Source organism: Acomys russatus, chromosome 2 (genome assembly GCF_903995435.1).
Source record: "Acomys russatus chromosome 2, mAcoRus1.1, whole genome shotgun sequence".
Lineage (NCBI taxonomy): Eukaryota > Metazoa > Chordata > Mammalia > Rodentia > Muridae > Acomys > Acomys russatus.
Window position 1 is genome coordinate 95615936 of NC_067138.1, and position 20096 is coordinate 95636031.

Sequence of the window (20096 nt, forward strand, 5' to 3'; positions counted from 1 at the left end):
AAATTAAAAGGGTGAGCACATTTGCAGGTAACAATGCAAACATGGCAAGTAACAACCCATGGCCATCAGGAGATGAAAAGTCAGAATGGAAACTGGGTCCTAAGGCTCAGACTTCCCCACCCTGATAGACTGGCAAGATGGAAGTGGTGACTGGATCAGGAAACCCCTGCTAGCCTTGAGATATCCTGGACATCAGCCATCGGTAAATACCCTGAACAGATCACTACTCAGTGCCCACACTGATCCACCAGGCTGCGGATTTCTCTTGCACAGCGTGCTCTCCCCAGACACCGAGTGACCGAGCCACATGGACTAAGGCCTAAACAAAATATGCACAGGGTATTAAACATGTACCAAGGTCAAAAATCAGCAAGACCTTCTACAATCTAGTGCTGATATCAGCTACAAGCTTCAAGGACACATCCCTTTTCAAAAGCTTATTCCAGGTTCATGAGGCTGGCATGAGGTGTGTACATTTGCCAGGGCAGATTGATACTGCAGAGTCAGATCATGCAGAAGACGCCTGGCACCTGCTAAACCCATCTAAGAGCATCGTGGTGGAGGGCCCCGACTCATCACACTCTTGCTGGCTGACCCACATCTGCTGGAAGGTGGACAGGGAGGCCAAGATGGAGCCACCAATCCAGATAGAACATTTGTGCTCAGGAGGAGCAACGATCTTAATCTTCATTGCGCTGGGTGCTAGGGCTGTAATCTCCTTTTGCATCCTGTCAGCAATGGCTGGATGCATGGACACCACCAGACAGCACTGTGTTGTCCACATCACACTTCATGATGGAGTTGAAGGTGGTCTCGTGGATGCCCACATGACTCTAGGCACAGGAAGGAAGGCTGGAAGAGCACCTCTGGACACTGGAATCTCTCATTGCCGATGATGATCGCTTGCCTGTCAGGCAATTCAAAGCTCCTCTCCAAGGAGGAGGAGGAGGATGCAGCAGTAGCCATTTCTTGCTCAAAATCCAGGGCCACATAGCACAGCTTCTACTTAATGTTATGCCCAATTTTCTCACTCAGCTGTGGTGGTAAAGCTGTAGCCCCACTCAGTCAGGATCCTCATGAAGTATTCTGTTGGATCCTGGCCAGCCAGGTCCAGACACAAGATGGCGTAGAGAAAGGCATAGCCCTCATAGATGGGCACTGTATGTGTGACCCCCATCACCAGAGTCCATGACAATGCCAGTGGTGCACCCAGATGCATACAAGGATAACACTTCCTTAATAGCTGGGGTAGTGAAGGTTTCAAACATTATCTGTGTCATCACCTCTCTGGAGATGCTCCTCAGGGGCCATGTGCAGCTCACTGTAGAAGGCATGGTGACAGATCTTCTCCATGTCACCCCAGTTGGTGACAATGCCGTGCTTGATAGGATACTTTAGGGTCAGGATACCCTTCTTGCTCTTGGCCTCATCATCCACGTAGGAATCTTTCTGGCCCTTGCCTACCATGATGGCCTAGTGTCAAGGGCGACCTACGATGGAAGAAAACACAGTCTTGGGGGTCGTTTTCACCAGCAAAGCCAACTCTGTACATGCTGGAACCACTGCCAATGAGGAGAATGGTGATTTCTTCTTCTGTAGTGATTGAAGAAGGAAGGGGCAACAGAGCAACGACAGGCAGGGTAAGCTGGCGGTGGCATGACAAACAATGAATGTTTATTAGCTAAACAATATATGAGATGTTTGTATACAAAATTAGAAGACCAAGTAAAGTTTATTTATTTATTTTTAAAGTATCTGAAACATTATTTTCCAGAATCACAGAATAAGCAGCTTACTATTTCAGTCAAGAGTGTAAGAGGTTTTCTGGTTGTTGCTGATTTAAGGGGATTTTTTGAGATTTTATTGTTTTTTTTTTTTAATTTTATATTTATAGATGTTTTGCCTGCATGTGTATCTGTGCATCCCATACATGGAGTGCTCATGAAGGCCAGAGGAGGGCATTGGATCACCTGGAAATGGGTTTATAAGTAGTCATCACCTACTGTGTAGGTCCTGGGAACCGAACTAGAGTTCTCTTGAAGAATAGCCAGTGAGTGCTCTTAACTGCCAAGGCACATCTCCAGCCCCAACTGTTGAGCCACGTCTCCAGACCCAACTGTTGAGCCATGTCTCCAGACCCAACTGTTGAGCCGTGTCTTCAGCTCCATGTGTTTGGAAAAAGAGCTAGTCAGAAACCAGGAAGGTAAAATGTACATGTCATGGGGAGAAGAGGAGCAAAGAGGGGAGAATAGCAGGCTACACGTGATATGAAAGAGGAAATGTGAAAAACAGAAGGGTGGCTCTAGTTGGGGAGGGGAGAGGGGTTCAAGAAGAAAGTGAGGGAGGGAGGAGGGAAAAGTAACACTAAGAATGTTTGGGGAAATGTATTGTTTTCTATTCATGCAAAATTACATAAATGCATATAAGTGTATATGTATACATATACATATATATTCTGAATGAAGTTAAGACAATGGGTTCCCAATGCTATTGTTTAAAGCCTGGACTGTCAATAACCCAGTTGGATTGTTGGTCTGGGTAGTCCAAAGGACTCCCAAAACAACACAGAAGACTGCTCTTGTCATTGCTTGCCTCCCAGAAATGGAAGTACATCACTGTTACTGAAAACATCATGCACTTACCACACAAGACCTGGAGCATCAGAGCTGGATCTCACCTGAAAGCCTTCTCCATTTGTTCTAGTTTTCAGTTACAAAGCTTATAAAGCACAATGACCAGCATAGAAAGCTATCCCTAAAGGTGCAATGGTGGCACCCATGTACTGGCAGTATTCTACATCTGTGTAGCTGGGCACAAGGCCTACTGAACAGGAGGGAAATCATACATAGTACTGGGAACTGGGCCCACTGCCCTGGCTAATGAGGTCATGAATCTTAGCGGAGAACGTGCCACTAGCTGTTGACTAAACCAGCATAATTTCTAAGTGCATTATAAATATGGATCCTTATTCCCACAGAGAGTTCCTAACCATCACCAAAGCAGCTTCTTTTTGCATGAGAGATCCTTACAGAAACCCACAACTGGTCAAAATGCAGAAACTATTTGTGGCTTGCCCATTCCCAGTGGATACATCCATAAAATCACTCCTGCACCTAAGGTTCAGGAAACATGGGGAAAGAGTGGGCAGAAAGAGCCATAGGACCAGGAAATCTGCTGTGGGACTTTGCCTTCTAGAAATGATAGGGAACTTTCTCCTATGATATGTCAATAATAACCCTGCCAGAACAAGAAGACCAGTAGGCATGATAATGTGGAAAGGGGAAACCTCATATAGCTCAAACCTAACCAAAGAATTACAACGGATGTCTAATAGTATTCCATTATGAATATGAGTCATATTTACATTATCATCACTATCATCAATTTAAGGACATTTAGGGCATTTCCATTTCTTCACCATTGTGGTTAAAATGGCAGTGAACATGGCTGAGCAACTATCTCTGGAGTAGAGGCCTTTAGGTGTATGCCAAGGATTGGTATAGATGGCTCATAAAGATTTATTTTTAGATTTTTGATAATTCTGTACATTGATTTCCATAGTGGCTGTACCATGCTATCTTATATTCCTAATAACAGAGAAAGAGCATTTCCAATTTCTCCACATCCTCTCCAGCATCTGTTGTTTTCATGATCTTTGCAATTCTGACTCGATATTATATAAAGTAAAGAGGTTTATTTAGATCACAGTTTCAGAAGCCGAAAGTCCAAGCTCAGGCAGTCCTCTGATCTTGAGTTTCACCACAAATGGTACATGTATTAGGAAAATATGTTCAGATTATGTCAGGAAGACAACAGTTGGCCGGCAGGTATGTGCTTTTTCCTCAGACCACTCTGAAGGACTTATGAAGACTCTCTGAGAGCTACATTAATTCTTTACAAAGCTGGCCTCAAAGTCACTGAATCATCTTCCAGTGAGCTCCACAAACAGAAGATTTTACTATCTCATAACATTGTCATACTGTGACCAAGTTTCCAGAATATGAATTTTTAGGGCTCATATCTAAACCTACCTCAGTATGGTTTTGACTATCACAGACAAAAATTTTCAGAAGCAAACCTTTTCCCCTTTGGAGTTAATTACTGGAAATTTGAGTTATCCACACAGAATATCTTATTGACAGTGTGTTGACTACTAACTAAGAAAAATACATTTACTTTCCTCCCTTGTTTTTTAGGCATTTTCAAACCAATGGCAATGTTGAAGCTGTGTAGCATTGGACATGAATGGCAGTTTTACACAAGTCTTAGGCTTATTTTCATTATGTTTATATCATTGTTTTTTTAAAAAACATGAATACAGATATTGAATTAGTTATAATATATCAACAGATAAAAACTACTAACTACTTAGCCTGCTTCAAACTCCCATACTGCAAGGTGCCATGTTAAATTTCTCCTGTAAACTTCAGAGGCTGTCTCAGTTTGGCATCATTAATCGGGTGTTCGTAGTGGTATTAAAAAGGAACCATAGAATTTTAAATCAGGAAGGGACTTTAGGCACCTTTTATTTCATGGCTCTCACCCCTTGAAGTGGGCTTGAAATGCTACATAAAATTCTGTTTATATGTGGACTTGTTCAGGTTCTCAGAGAATTCACTAGATTCTTGATGTGACTAGCATAAATGGAGCATCTAAAACTACATATTACAGATGAAAAAGCTGATGCCTTGGGAACCAGGACTTTTCTCCAAACCCCACAAACTGTACAGGGATGATGGATATTATTAGGACATTCATTTTGCTCTGACATCCATAAAGTCAAAACAGACACGAGAAGCCTCCTTTATGGCCCACACATTTTATCAGGCTCTGTCTGTCTGCTGTGTGGCTGTACAGAATGAGTTAGCTATTCTGGGAAAGTCGTAATTTTCATGTGAAAATTCAAAAAAAAAGAGAAAAAAAATTCAAAAAAAAGGAACAAAAAGTTAGATATCTTTGCCTGTATTGAAAAACATCAACAAGTATTTGTTAGAATGTCGTTTGTCAAATTAAGTGCTGAGGAAGAGGATATGCTTGCAGCTTTTTCATTGAACCGACCCTGTGTTGTCACCGTCAGTGCAAAACTAAGAAGAATGAGGACATGCTCACTCTTTCTCTCTTTCATAAGCGGAGTGAATAGACATCTTGACAGAGCCCAGCTGCTACTTCCACGGGCTTAATGAGTTTCTTAGGGCACCCCACTGTGTCTCCATATTAGAGAAGTAGATGGCACAGTTAATGCTTAAGTGTAGATTTATTTGACTTTTTTATCATGTATTTTCCACCTGTGATTTCACTTTCTTTAAGAAATCCTGCGTGTTTGTATACATACCTATGTGGCTGTGTCAGTAGGCATGAACATGACAATTGTGCTATTTTCATGGTTACATAAATGAAATGCTCTTTATTCTCAGTCATTATCAATAACCTCTTGATGATGAAAATAAAAATACATTATAGCTTTAAAGCAATTTAAAGTATTTATGATTTTTTGAAAAGCTATGTAATGATGATGATGATGATGATGCCTAAAAGGAAGTAACCGTCACCCAGGATATTATAAAATCATGACATAAGAGCCTAGAACCAAACATATCTTATAAAGATATTGATCCGATAAATGATGCTGCAAGAATAATAAAGTAATCACACTCAGAAAAACAAAACAAAACGAAACAAAACCAAGATGTAATAAAGAGATTTCTCCAATCTCCCTGTGGTGATTATTTTCCAGAATCACATTTGATAATGAATTTCAAGCTACATGTGACTTCATGTGCATCTTCCCTCCACACTGCACAAAATTAACCACAGTGAAACTGCCCATGAGAATTAGGTCGAGTCCCGGGGCCACCTGAAAGAGGCTCGCATTAGCTGCATTATGGCTCTGGGTTTGGTGTGTAGCTATTAGTTTCCAAGTGTTGACTTTGAAGACACTGATCAAAACCCACCAGCTTCTACCCAGCACAATAACTCTGTCAGAGACCTGACAACACCTTGGCACGACCACTTGATGCTTACAAAGACGTGGGTTTCAGAACCAGGAGATGCAAATGGCAAGGAGCCAAGGAGGTGCTGCTTTACCAAATTCACTCATTTAGGCTCCTTGTACTGAATAGAAGCTGATTTCCTCACTCACAGTGCTTTTATAATTGGGACGCCAACACCCTAGGCACCAGAGAATGGCAGGGCCAAAGACAGAACACAGAAAGTACTAAGGTGAAACTTACAGAGTCAACCTTACCATATTTTATCATAAAAATGACTTAAGTGTTTTCTTGTTCCTGTAGTAATTTCTCCTGCAGTATATATTTGGTTACATTCGAGGACTTGATTTACATATCTTCTTTGTATTCAGTTAGTAGAATATATTAAGAATAAAAGTTAGCATCCGTCTTGTTTTAAGGTAATCACTTTGGTTTTCAAAACAGGCAGATAAGAACTTCCTAGGAATGGGAGGAAACAGGGGAAGGCCTAACAATCGAGATGTAATATGAATAAATTAATAAAATTAAAAAAAAAAAAGAACTTCCTAGGAAGGTTTTAACTGTTTCTCTGAGGCCAATTGGCAAGGCTTAACAACAATGCCATTGAGAGAAAGATTTCCTTTGAAATCAGCTTGACAGGACTAAAAATTTATTTAATTTGGTTTCACTTATTCGGCAGTGTAAAAGACAAAGATGTTTCAAATTTCTAGTTGGGTAAGTACCAGAAACCGTCTTACAATGACTTCTGACTTACTGCTGTTTATATAGTGGGATGTGGCCAAGAAAAACAAAAAGCAAACAAAATAGCAGAATGGTCCTGAAGTTTACTAGGAGAAGACATGGAAATTAAAGACTTCAGGGATTCTACTGTTAATTTGCAAAGGATTTACCTTTCTGTTTTTAAATAATGATTTTTATTTATTTATTTATTTATTTATTTACTTACTTACTTATTTACTTTTTTATTTATTTGTGTGTACATGTATCTACCCAGTGAGGCTATAAAAGGACACTAGACCCCCTGGAATTGGAATTACAGGCGTTTGTGACCTGCCTGAAATGAGTGCTGGGGTATGAACTCTACTGTTTAGTAAGAGAAATATGAGCTCTTAACCATGGTGGCATTCCTCCAGCCCCATACCTTGTTTTTTAAGTGGTACTGCTGTTAAGTGGAACTATGGGCTTCTGATGAGTAAATCAGAAAGTACCACTTCTGAGTAGTCACTGTGTCACTAGCAGGGCTACCCAACAGGTTGGTGTTCTAACTTGCACCTCAGTTGCCATCAGGCTGATTTGTGCAAAGAAATTTGCAGTTGGTAAGGAGTCTGAATGTTAGACTACTCTGGGCAGTAACTCTCTCAGAAATTTAGTTTTCTCTTTGTAAAAAGATAATATAAGTGGCCTCAATAAGGAGCCTTGAGCATAGTGTATCATACACACACACACACACACACACACACACACACACACACACACACACACACACACAGAAAGAGAGAGAGAGAGACAGAAACAGACAGAGACAGACAGAGAGACAGAGACAGACAGAGAGAGAGAGACAGAGAAAGATACAGACAGAGAGAGAGACAGAGAGAGAGACAGACAGAGAGAGAGACAGAGAAAGATACAGACAGAGAGAGAGACAGAGAGAGAGACAGACAGACAGACAGACAGACAGACAGAGAGACAGAGGGAGGGAGAGAGAGAGAGAGAGAGAGAGAGAGAGAGAGAGAGAGAGAGAGAGAGAGAGAGAGAGAGAGAGAGAGAAGCTCTTAAAATTTAGCTATGGACCCCAGAACAGTGTTGTGCCCCACTGCTTTCAGATACGTGGAAGCTAAGGTGAGAGGACAGCCTAAGCTCAAGAACTCAAGGCTTGGAGGTTCTCCTCCACGATCCACGACTCTACCCTCTCTGTGTAGTTGGCTAGTTTTCCAGTGGCAAGAGCTCATGAGGCCTCAACCTTACACAGAGTTACGGGCAGTTAGTGAAAGCTGAGGGTAGGTGGGTGGGCGGGTGCAGCAATAGTCTTCCTCAGGGAAGAGCACACCAATTGGTTATCCAATACCAAATGATCAGCCAGAAAACATACATACAGGTAGTGTTATATAGGCTGACCATGTTTTATTTAGCAAAAGCAAATGTGTGTTTGTATATATACATACCTACCTACCTACCTACCTACCTACCTACATACATACATACACCCACATATGCAACAACAATTAATGAAGAGAAGAGATCACAGATATGAAAGAAAGCAAGAAGGGAGTATTTGGGAGGGTTTGGAGGGGGATGAAGGAAGAAAATGACATAATTATCCTACAATCTCAAAAATAAAAGAAATAAAAAAAAATTCAGGACTTTCAGGGACATTGCAATGAAATTGCCATGAGTTGTGTGCACTCCACACAGTAGTCTTCAATTTGTTGGAGTAAAAATAATAGAGGATATTATTTTAATATGTGTGTTTATAGGTAACTACAATGGCACCTAATTTTTTTATGTGTGGTAGCCTGCACTGCAAGTCAACAGATTCTTTTGTAGAGGATTGATTAATTCAGCATGTTTGTACCAGTCTGTGTAGTTTTCCCAAGAGAAGCATCAGGGTATGTTGTAATGATTGGAGATTTTGCTACACTTTGCTTGGATACCCCAAGTTACTGTCTACCAGAGATATGAAAATTGAAAACTTTTTATGAAATAAAATTTTGTTGGATTATATTCCCTGTGGAATGCCAGGCTTATTACTCATAATTTAGGAAAGTGAAGCATCAGGTTTTTTCCCAAGAATACACATATGGAGCAATGAGCAAATGAACTACATGTTTGAATTCAAATTCATGGACAGTTTAGGAAAGCAATTTGTGACATAAATTAAGAGCTTTAAAAGTATTTACAAAATTTATTTCAGTACTTATATTAATGAAGATTTAGTCTAAAGGAATAATATGATCTACAAAGCGTTTTGCAAAGTGAGTCCAGGACAGCCAAGGCTACACAGAGAAACCTTGTCTCAGAAAACCTTTTGATAAAAACATATTCATGTCCTTTAAATGAGAGGAAATGAAATAAGATCAATAACATAAAGTAGAATAAGTGTGGTAAGATTAAATGTGATAAATTAGGTTGGCATTTCTGTCATCGTGCACAATGTAGCCTCTCAATAATTAATGACAGTCTCCTCTAATGCCCTGGACAAACTGAGGAAAAAAGAAGTGCTATTCAAAATTTGCCTCTGGCGTTCTGACAAACTGGTATTGCCACACATAGTCTGGCTTGGAAAACCTGGGACTAAATGGGCCATGTAAAGTGCCATATCATGTATTCCAAAGCAAAGGAGTAAATCAAACATTTTGATGCGTGTAAAAGTAGGCCATGCAGAACTTTCCCACTCAAACAGCCAGTATTCTTCCAAAACCTCCCTTCAGCCTGGTACTGTGTGTCTGGAGGAACACGGCGTTCTTTTCTTTCTTTCCTGGGCTTCTGTAAGTTGCAGTCTGTGTCCATTTACTGTGGGTCTCTGCTTTGTATATTTAGCTGCTTATCACAAGGAAACTCCCTGATAGGCTCACTTTCTCCTTTTCAAGATCATCCATATTTTACCTTAACACTTCCCCGAACAAAAGCATTACTTGGAAAAAATATCTGGAGGCATAACAATAATTAAATAAGGAAAATAGAAGGCAATTTGGACATTTGACTTGTAGATGATAGATATAGGACTATTTTAGAAGCATTAGAAGAATTAGCATAAAAACCCCAAGAAAATTGGAAAGCAGAAAGAGAAATTAGGGCTTGGGATATTTTGTCTTGTTTTGGACTTTTGTCGCAGAAGCAGAGAAACTGTAACAAGAGAAACCGTAGCTGAGGCAGTGCCCCGTGAGGGCTGGGACACTGCTGGTTGAAGGTCAGACAGCTGTGATGAAAGACATTATGGAAGAGGCTGCAGTTGGACAGTTATGAGACTATAGGTCAAGAACATTGATGAAAAGTGACTACAAACTAGACTGACAAATGATATAAACTACACTTTTGAAAGCGTCCTTGGAAATGACTTGCACTCACCTGACAATGGAGGGAGTAAAGCTGGATAGATAAATAGTTGTACCTAGGACATACAGTTTGTGTCAGAGGCAGTCCTTTACTTCAAGGCCTCCATCCCTCCAGGCCCAGTGTTTGGAGAGGCATAACGACAAATATGACTTGACTTCCACAGTCCAGGGTAGGTAGGGAATTAGAATTGCAATAAAACTGATCTTTAAAGAAATGAAGATGTGCAGGTGCTTCTGAGTTTGGAAAAACTGTATTTATTAGCTGCCTTTTCCTCAATTCTGACACACCTCACTGGTTTTCATCCATCAGATGATTATTTAGAACACATTTGAAAATGCAATAGTTTTAATACACATGGCTTAAGATTTTTTTTTGATGAATGTGATGCCACTGTTAAATTCTAGCTGTTAACATCTTCTTAGTGTGGCTTATGAAAAAAGAGTCAGTATTCAATTGCTGTCAGATGGACCACCACCACCACCACCAACAACAACAAAAACATAAAATTTGAGGTAAAGAAGGAACATATCATATTATTGTAAAATAAGAAAGGAGGAGAGGCAGGGTCCATGGAAAAAGGAAAGTAAGGGAGAGGAGAGAGAAAAAGAGGAGAGGAGAAGATAAAAATTCGGGCTTTCCACTCAGCATATATAAGTAATATGCGGAAATCTTTGCACCTGCTTTGGGTTTGAGGTTGGACTAAGTTTGTTCATTTTGCCCTAATGTTAGTCTGTGCTTTCTTCTTAGAGCAGTTGGCTTGGCCAAGCACAACTGATGTGTATTAAACTTGCAATATTTAATGTACATGATTAGGTAAGTTTAGGCATTTGGATATACAAGCAAAAAAAAGTTACAACAATTAAAATGATACTACACCGACTCTGCCTCTTTTTTTCTCTCCTGATCTTTTGTAATCTTTTCTTTATTTTTCTGCATTCTTGCTCATCCTGGGAAACAAGTGATTGTGAGGTTTCATATTGATTTCTAGAATTTTGGATAAATCAAACTGTAGCATTTACCTTCCTTTTTGTCTTTTTGCTTTCCTACATATTAATTGTGTTTAGGATCATAGAATGCACTTTCAGTTTCTTTTATCTGTGACGCAAGACATAGTCAAAGTTAATGTTTGGCATACAAAATCCTAATTATTCTGGCAAAGCTTGCTGGTAGAGCAGTTCTTTTCAGCTGAGATGGCTGACCACCTTTGTCAAACGCAAGTTGTATCTTTATGTGTAGGTGTGTTTCCAAACTGTTCTGTTTTATCGGTTGGGTTTTTGCTCTTTACACCAGTAATTAATGTTTTGGTTGCCACAATTTTGTAGTAATTCTTGGAACAAGGTAACATTTTCTGTCCAACTTTATTCTTTTCTAAAGGTATTTTGGGTCCTGACAAAGTTTTCCCTCTGAACTTTGATATGAATTTAAGAAAGGGCCTGACAGTTTCTATGAAAAACAAATCAACTGGAATTTTATCCTAAAGTCTGAATACTTAGGTTATTTTAGACAGGTTAATTTAGACAGACTTACAATCTTAGTTGTTTTCTCATTCATGAACAGTGTCTTTGTTTATACTAGCAAAGCTTTGTTAATTTTCAATTTTTCATGCATTTCATTATTAATAGCTCAAATGTTTTATATTTTAATGCTACCATGAGTAGGTTTATTTCCTCAATTAACTTACTGGTTATTTGACTTTATTTTTATATGTAGAATGCAACAATTTTGAATATTTGTCTCATATCTGGCAAACTTTCAAAAGCTGCTTCTTAGTTTTAACAGTTTTCTTTCAAAATGTTTTGCACATAACTAGGTCATGTAACCTGTAAACAGAGTGAATGTTATGACGTTCATCCTGATCTGAATGACTTTCGTATGAGTTTTCTTGCCCAACTGTATTTGTCATCATTTCCAGTATAATTGAGTCTGTTTACTGAGAGTGGATTTCCTTGTTTTGTTCTGTTCCTGCTTTTAGGGAAGGCTCTTATTCATTCCGAGTGAGCCTTGCTCTTTTCGGAAGGCCTAGAGTGTCTGTTGGCTGAGTTTGAAATCATAAATAGAAGCACAGGTGTTTTCAATACCATGCGTATTTATTTGCACCACTTCAGGTTTTTAGTTTTCAAATTGCACACATTTTATTCCAATACACTTATTTAAAAACTAAATTCATTTTTCTTGAAAGGAAACCCCTATCACTTGCCGTAATTGTAAGGCAACATTCAGATCTCATACAAAAAGAAAAACACCGCTAAATTTTAGTAGCTACTTTAAATGTGGAGGCTTTTTGCAGTTACATTATGAGGCATACTCAACAAGAGAAAAACTCTTCAAGACACTTTTGAAGATCTAAACAGTTTTCTTTACATAACCAATTCTCTAAATGACTAGAAAAGGGGACCTTCTATTATTATTCATATTCTTAAGCCTCATGTACCATTAAAAACCCATCTTTCATATCGTGGCTATTAGTTCCACAGCTGGGATTCACTAGACCTTATACCTTAGGCAGATTTGAGAACATTTGGTTGTCATAAATGCCAGAGAGCTCAGGTATTTCTTGCAGAGTAGCTCTAGGTGTTAATTGCAGAACCCCATCGCTAAGACAGTTTAAGACTCACTACGAAAGAACCAGAATACTTGGATTGGGATAACCATATGTTTTTAGAGTTCCCAAGGCCATTCCAATGCTTAAGAAGGGTATTATGTCTCTCTGAGAGGGTGTCTGTATGGTAAGAAGTGATGCATGGGGGCCGTGAAGATTTGGAGTGGGCAGGCAGGAGTCATCCATATTGTCCAACCTGGAAGTATCATGAATAATTAAAATATCATGATTATTTGCCATATTCAGGGCCAGAGTATGAATGCCTGTTGAAGCAGTTGGATGTTTTCATAAGGACCTTGCAGAGTGCTGGCTCAGCCTTTTCATTTGCTGCAAACACTCATGAATTTTCTGCTTCAAATGCTCTTCGGTTTAGAAGAAATATGATCTCCTTCTAACAATTAAAGCCTTTCAATGTATAGTTCAAGAACGCATTTTGATAGCATAAAGATCGATCTTCATGGCCTTCCTCAGTATTTAACAAGAGAAGTGTGAAGTGTTTTTGAGAGGGCTTTAACACAATTGCTACCCGTAAATAGTTTCAAAGAAGAGACTCCTAATGACCTTAGACAGCAAACCTTTTAAACATATTCCCCTATACACTCTGCGTACATTTAAGTAAATAGAAAGCACATGAAACACCTTGACTCTGAGTCAACCTGTTTATACACTCTTTGGAAGCAGTCTCCAGAGCTATTTAAAACAACATTTCTACGAGCGGCAGCAGCCACAGTCTTCTAAGCTGCGTTGTGTCTCTTTGTCATATTGGTCTCTTGAAGACTTCATCTAGGAAAGGGAAAGAAACAAAACAAAACAAAACAAAAAAAAAAAAAACAAAAAAAACAACAACTCATATTTTCTAACTTACTTAGTAAAAAAAAAAAAAGAGAGAGAGAGAGAGAGAGAGAGAGAGAGAGAGAGAGAGAGAGAGAGAGAGAGAGCTTCAAAAGGATTCAAATCTTGCTTCAATTAGAACAGTAAAGGGTGTACTAGTTTGCATTCCCACCAGCAATGAAGGAGTGTTCCTCTCTCCCTACATCCTCGCCAGCATGTGGTGTCTCTTGAATTTTTGATCTTAGCCATAAAGGGACGATAGCAGGACCTTTCTGTCCCATCAGGACAGTTTCTAATCTCTCCCAAAGGCCGCCTCCCAGAAAGTTCCCATTCTCCGCCCCAGGCCCTCCCCTGGCCTCCTCCCTTGGCCAGCCAACGGGGTAGGCGGGGTGGCCCTACAGCCTGGCTCTCCTGGACTCCAGAGGCTGGCAGAGCTCAGGACACTGCCCCTGCGCCTGTACTCAGAAGCTCACTGGCTGGCTGCGTGGTTGGTCCGGTTCCTGAGCTCCTAGGCGCTGAGGTTTCTTGCTCTGGGCCAGGAGAGTAAACTCCTGGGTGTGCAGAGCAGCGGAACAGCAGGACCTAGGCGGGTCCTCAGCCTGCATCCCCACGGGGTGGCTCTGGGACAGAGCCTTTGCTCGTCTCTACTCCGGAGAGACGCCTTCTCAGAATGGAGCAGCTTCCTTTCGGTCGTCGAGATCGCAGCGGCGGCTGCCGTCCTCACCTGGCCCCGGGGCCGCGAGCCGCTCCGCCCGCTACGGCCACGCGGCCGGTGTCGTCGTCGGGGATTCCCGTGTCCGCGGCTTTTCTGAGGCCGCCTGGCCTGTTAGGGCGATCCACGGCCAGCACAGGTCGAGGAGGATGCGCTCCCGGCCCAGGGCTGGATAGGGCGTTGGGGGCGGTGGGCTGCGGCTACCCGCGCACCCCGAAGTGCGCCCGCTGCCGCAACCACGGTGTGGTGTCGGCGCTCAAGGGCCACAAGCGCTTCTGTCGCTGGCGGGACTGTGCCTGTGCCAAGTGCACCCTGATCGCCGAGAGGCAGCGCGTCATGGCCGCGCAGGTGGCCTTGCGCAGGCAGCAGGCGCAGGAGGAGAGCGAGGCCCGCGGGCTGCACCCGCTGCTCTACCCGGGGCCGTCGGGGCCCGGGGCTGCGGCGTCCAGGGGCAGCGGCAGGACCGAGAGTTCTCAGGTTGTTCGCAGCCCTGCGGCTGTTCTGGGAGCCGGCGCCTCTAGGCAACCCGGGAACCGGCCAGTTCAGGCTTTCGAGGTTTTCCACCAAGATTATGCGGAGGGAAAGCAGGGTGAGTCCGGTTTTGGTTTGCTTTTCTTGTGGGGGAAAATGACTGCTCTAGAAGGATGTGTAAAAACGAGTCGCAACTTCCAAAGGGTGGACAGAAAGGATTGTTTGAAAGAAGCGCTGAAATTTAGGGAACTGGATCTCAAATGTGGATGGCAGAGGTAGAGGTCCTAGGCTTTCTCTATAGAAGAAAGGTCATGAAAAAGTGAATTGTGGGTGATCACAGGCGCCGGCTTGCCCTGGGAACGGACTTAGGTACAGTCTGCTTTGACTTTGTGTGGGCAGAACTTTAAGCGGGTGTTGAGGGAAAAAAAAAAAAAAAAAAAAACCTTGAGCGGGTGTGCTTGTAGTATTCCACAGTAATCTTGATTGAACGGGAAACCCTCTGAGTGTGGTTATTGTGAAGTTCTTTGCTTTTGGGATAAAGTTTTGTCTCCAACTAGAACTTAAGAAGAAACTGAAATTGCTAACATGGTTCTCCCCCGCCCCCACCCTGTTTTAATTATTTAAGCACAATTCTCAAGGCTTTAGGGACTCAAGTTTATTTTCCATTGCAAATAAGTTTAAACCTGTCAGATAGTGAGACCATTGGCAAGACACCAGCTTATAGCCAAAGGGATCTAAACTGCTGGAGTAGGTTTAGTATTTCTGAGTTGTTTCTGGACGAAAAGTTACTAAAACGACCCCCAAATTAACTTTTCTTGTAATGGAAATGTCAACTGTGTTTTCGTGAATTTCACAACCCTCCAAAGGGCTGATGAGAAATGAAAAATTCCTTTTAATCATTTAAGCCTCAAACAGGTTGTATCACATGAAGTTATGCGATAATAGGCCGTAAGTTATTAATTAGAAACTTTCCTTGGCTGTGAAAACTGCAGTTCTTAGCAAAACAGGGTGTAATTTTGAAAGAAGACCATCTCTGCGTTGAAAATTTACGTTCGCTTACGTCAGCTTTTGACACATGCTCTAGTTTATCTCAATAGACCAATAGACTTTAAACGTTTCTCGAGGATGATCAAGGGAGACCGATGAAAGACATTATAGAATGCCCTGCAAGTTCTCAAGCACTGGAGTTCCCTGAGCTACATGCTAATGAGATTTGGCTGTTGGTATGAATTTATGTAAATTTTTGGTACTAAAGTGTACATTTTACAGGCCTAATGATTTTAGTAGATTATTGTGCCACAATGACTCACCTATAAAAAGCAAGTCCATGTTTCAAAGGCTTCTCCTTTGGTTTCCAAATTGACCTCCTTTTACACAATATGCATAAACTATAGTAAGAGATTATATTGAATCTATTCGTGTGCAAGACAAAGACCTACAGTGATTCCGAGGTGAGTAGCTTTTCCCTATGCAAGAGCAGCTTATGTTCAAAAGTAGGAAGACTGTCAGCGTCCGGAACTACAACAATAATGAAAACCATGACCGGAAGTGGAGCGGACAGAGATGAAGGGAACTATACCAAGTGACATTTTTCACATAGTCACATACAATAACATTTCTCATTTCTTTTTCCTATGTCTTTGTTTTGAGACAGTGTTTCACACTATATCTCAGGATGGACTGGAACTATGTAGCCCAGGCTACTCTCCAGCTCCTGTCCATCTTCCTGCCTCGGTTTCCTGAGTACTGCGATCACAAGCACGAGTCGCCACCCATAGCTTACAGACAGTGTTTCCTTCCATGTATTTGTCCTGGGACTCCAACCTAAAAGTAATAAATTGTTTTTAGGCACAATGGCAGAGATGTAATTTTAATATTTTATATGTTTCAGGAGCAATAGTGAATCATGATTATGAGCAAACAAAGGAGCAACAGAAACTTATTTCCATGTGGCTAATGTCATCTGACAAGTTTTTATATTACTTAAAGTTGAAAATGCACCAACCAAGGACAATGCACACAGTAAACCTAGACCCCCTGTTCAGATCTAGCCAATGAGCAGCTCATTTTCCAAGATGGTGGGGAGAGCAGGGTTTGCCTCTGACATGAACTCTGGTGGCCCTGATTTGATCACTTCCCCTGGGGAGGGGGGAGGACTGGAAGCACACAGAGGAAGGAGAAGCAGGCTATCAGGATGAGACCTGATAGGCTGTGGCCATATGGTGGGGCAGGAGGTCTCCTTCTGTAAGAGGTCTGGGGGAGGGAAGAAGGAGGACAGGGCAGAGGAATGAGGGAGGGTGGGAATGAGAAGATGCAAACTAGGGGATAACCTTCAAGATGTATTCTGAATAAATTAAAATTTAAAAAAAAAAAGAAAGAAAGAAAACACCAGTGTGCAATCTTACAACAGTCACAATGTTCCTTTCATGAAATATTTGGTGTAGTGACAGCAGTTTGACCCTTTATAGTGTTAAATTGGACATGGTTTACATTTTAAATAATCTATAAGCTTTATGGCGAATATTTAGAACTATTACTTAAAGATACAGGGAAACATCAAAGAATATTGCATATCACCATTTCTTTATTATGTTATATTAAAAAATACCTTTGTAGAGAAAGAGAGGTCCTGAAGCTCTTGGACAGTTATATATGTTAAAAAATATATAAACAACAAGAGAGAATGAAAAAGCAGATAGCGTTATTTGGTGAATGCGTGCGCGCGCGCGCGTGTGTGTGTGCATTGTTCTTAGTTTTCTGCTGTTATCTTGGCAGTATAGAATTAAAATATTTTTGTTTTATTCATATGTTCAACATGTTGAGATTGAAAAAATCTAATTTGTAATAATTTGTTTAGAAAGTTGCTCTTAAAATTTCAGTGGTGGTTGTAATAGGTAATAAATGTCTAATATATTATTTCCAGTGTCCATGCAGATTGCAGTTGTGAAGTTTTAATTTTCTACTAGGAACAATTGGTTTTAACGATCTTTTGTTAACGGTGTGTGTAGATTGAAAAAGAAAATGCATCCTTCACCAAGATTTATGATAAATACCATCATCATCATCATCATCATCACCTCTCTTGTAAAATGAAGTCCAAAGTTTCATGCTATTTGAGACTTATGCCCCTAGGAACAGCACTGCTTTAGTTTGAAATAGCCATGCCACCTTGAAGTCACCTGGTCTTATCTGAAATGCCATCAGCAGTTTATTTCCCCACATTATTTAGGCTAACTAATTAGAACTTGAATTGTAAGTGTTAAAATCATTTATTGAAATTTAGCATTATATTTTAAATAGAATATTCATCTTTAAGCTAACATTTTTTCTTTTTAATGAATTCTTATTTGCAGCTGCACGTTTTATTTAGTTTTTGTTGTTGTTGTTGTTTTCAAGACAGGGTTTCTCTGTGTAACAGCCCTGAGTGTCCTAGACTTGCTTTATAGGTGAGGCTGGCCTTGAATTCACTGAGATCCACCTGCCTCTGCCTCCCAAGTGCTGGGATTAAAAGTATGTGCCATCACACGCTGCTTTTACTTAGTTGTTTTTATATAGGTTCTTTGTTGGGGAAAAATAATGTCACTTAGACAGATCTTGAAGATGTGACCTTACGAAGATGAATCAAAATTGTGAATTATATTATATCGATCACAATATATGTAATATTATGAATGAATGAATTATTTCAGCCATCATTGTCTTTGAGTGGGTATTACTAAGTTATGGCAAACTTTTCATATGTCTGCCTATTTTTTTGTTTTTTCTGCAGAACCAAAAGAGAGAAACTGTGAGTCATGCCAGAGTAGACATGAAGAAGCAATCTCCCACACCAATCGCCGTTCTCTGGGAACATCTACGCGTGATGGTACCATGGAGAAAAAGGTCTTCGTGTCGATTTCAGAACACTCAGACAAGCCCAACATCATCCTGTCTCCTTGCCCCACGGAGCAATCAGGAGGAGAAGACAGTCCCAGGTCCTTCTCTTCCTCTGACCTGGAATCGGGGAATGAAACCGAATGGGCCAGAGACGACCTTGCTACCAGAGGCAGCCTTTCCATGGTGAGAACGAGACCACCACGGGACCCGCTCGGAATCCTTATCAGGATTTTTCCAGGTTACCCGCCTAGCCGCCTAGAAGGCATTCTGCAGTTCTGCAAGGGAGATGTAGTCCAAGCTATTGAGCAGATCTTAAACGGGAAAGAACATAAGGCAGACTGCAAGAACCAAGCGCACGCAGACTTGGAAAACGCAGCCTTTCAGAGAGCTTCAGATCTTAGTCTTGCTGGCACTGGCATTGGGAATCTAAGTGATAAAGTGGCGATTTCTCCTCTTGAAGCCACGTCTGCTGCTTATGGAGATTCAAGGCTCCTCAGTTTCTCTCCTAGACTAGCGTTCAGCCCACTGCGCCTGGCGTACTCTTCTCCAGGAAGAGCGCTGTCTGGTATTGTGTCGCCCTACCTAACGCCTGGACTGGTTCCAGCACTGCCTTTTCGGCCAGCTTTGGAGTACGTCTTCCCAGGCATGACTAGGGAGCCTTCCCACCTTCCAAGAAAGCACTTAGTAACTGCTGGTAGACTGTATTTCAGGCCCAACGAGGAACATCTGTAACAGATTCACTCTACCATTCTGTAGTGTTTCTGGAACCACCGAAGACACCACACACACACACAGACACACACCACACACACACACACACACACACACACACACACACACACACACACACACACACACACACTATAAAGGTACTTCATTGAGTATATGAGTGGCTCCCCAGTCTTAAATGCTATTTGTCTAAGCAGTGTAATAGACTTTAGATGTGAAGACTTATTTTTAGCATTTATTAAATCAAAGAAACATTTGAACATTCTCTGTGCCTTGAATAAACCTATTTCAAGAAATACTTTTATCTTAAACTAATGAATTTTCTCCCTAAATTATCACTATTATTGTAAAACCATAGCTGCTTTTTATTTTATTGTAAAGTTTGGTTTATAGTTGTGAAAATTTGTAAAAAGCAATTCATATGGAAGAAAATGAACCAGGAGTGGGGATTGTGATTGTAACTCTAAAACAATGCCCCCTGTCCCCTTCCTTCTTTTCCCTTCCCCCTTTTCTTCCTCCACCACAAACAAGCCTGAAGTTATTCCAAGTATTTTAAAAATTTTTATTTGCAAATAAATGATCTGTAGTAAGTAAACCCAATAAATTTGAATATATTATTTTTGGAAAGTCTGATTTTTTTTCACTATGTTGCTACTATTTGTAAAAAGGAAAATGTTTCTGAACCATTTTCTTTAAGGTAAATGCACAAAGAACTACTGGGTCGTAAGAAACAGGACCCTGCCCTCTTCTGGCCATTATCACAAACTGCAATTCAGTTCTTCTGAGTAAATCAGAGACACATGGGTCTCTGTTTACAGGCTCACAAGTTTATTAAATA

At 40.9% G+C, this 20096-nt stretch overlaps 1 protein-coding gene and 1 pseudogene across 1 annotated transcript; one reads left to right on the plus strand and one right to left on the minus strand.

Moving 5' to 3' along the window:
* Positions 1–508: 508 nt before the first annotated feature.
* LOC127198756 (actin, cytoplasmic 2-like) lies at positions 509–14075 on the minus strand (annotated as a pseudogene).
* A 65-nt stretch (positions 14076–14140) lies between these two features.
* Dmrta1 (DMRT like family A1) lies at positions 14141–19303 on the plus strand. Its single transcript, XM_051166755.1, has 2 exons — positions 14141–14771; positions 18423–19303. Exons 1-2 carry the CDS (start codon positions 14141–14143, stop codon positions 19259–19261), a joined length of 1470 nt encoding a protein of 489 aa, XP_051022712.1. The 3' UTR covers positions 19262–19303.
* Positions 19304–20096: the final 793 nt, after the last annotated feature.

Bases quoted from the DNA above. Each gene is read 5' to 3' on its own strand.
- Dmrta1 (XM_051166755.1), top strand. From the start codon at position 14,141: ATGGAGCAGCTTCCTTTCGGTCGTCGAGATCGCAGCGGCGGCTGCCGT. The intron at 14,772-18,422 runs GTGAGTCCGGTT...TTTTTTCTGCAG, and splicing joins TTATGCGGAGGGAAAGCAGG to AACCAAAAGAGAGAAACTGT.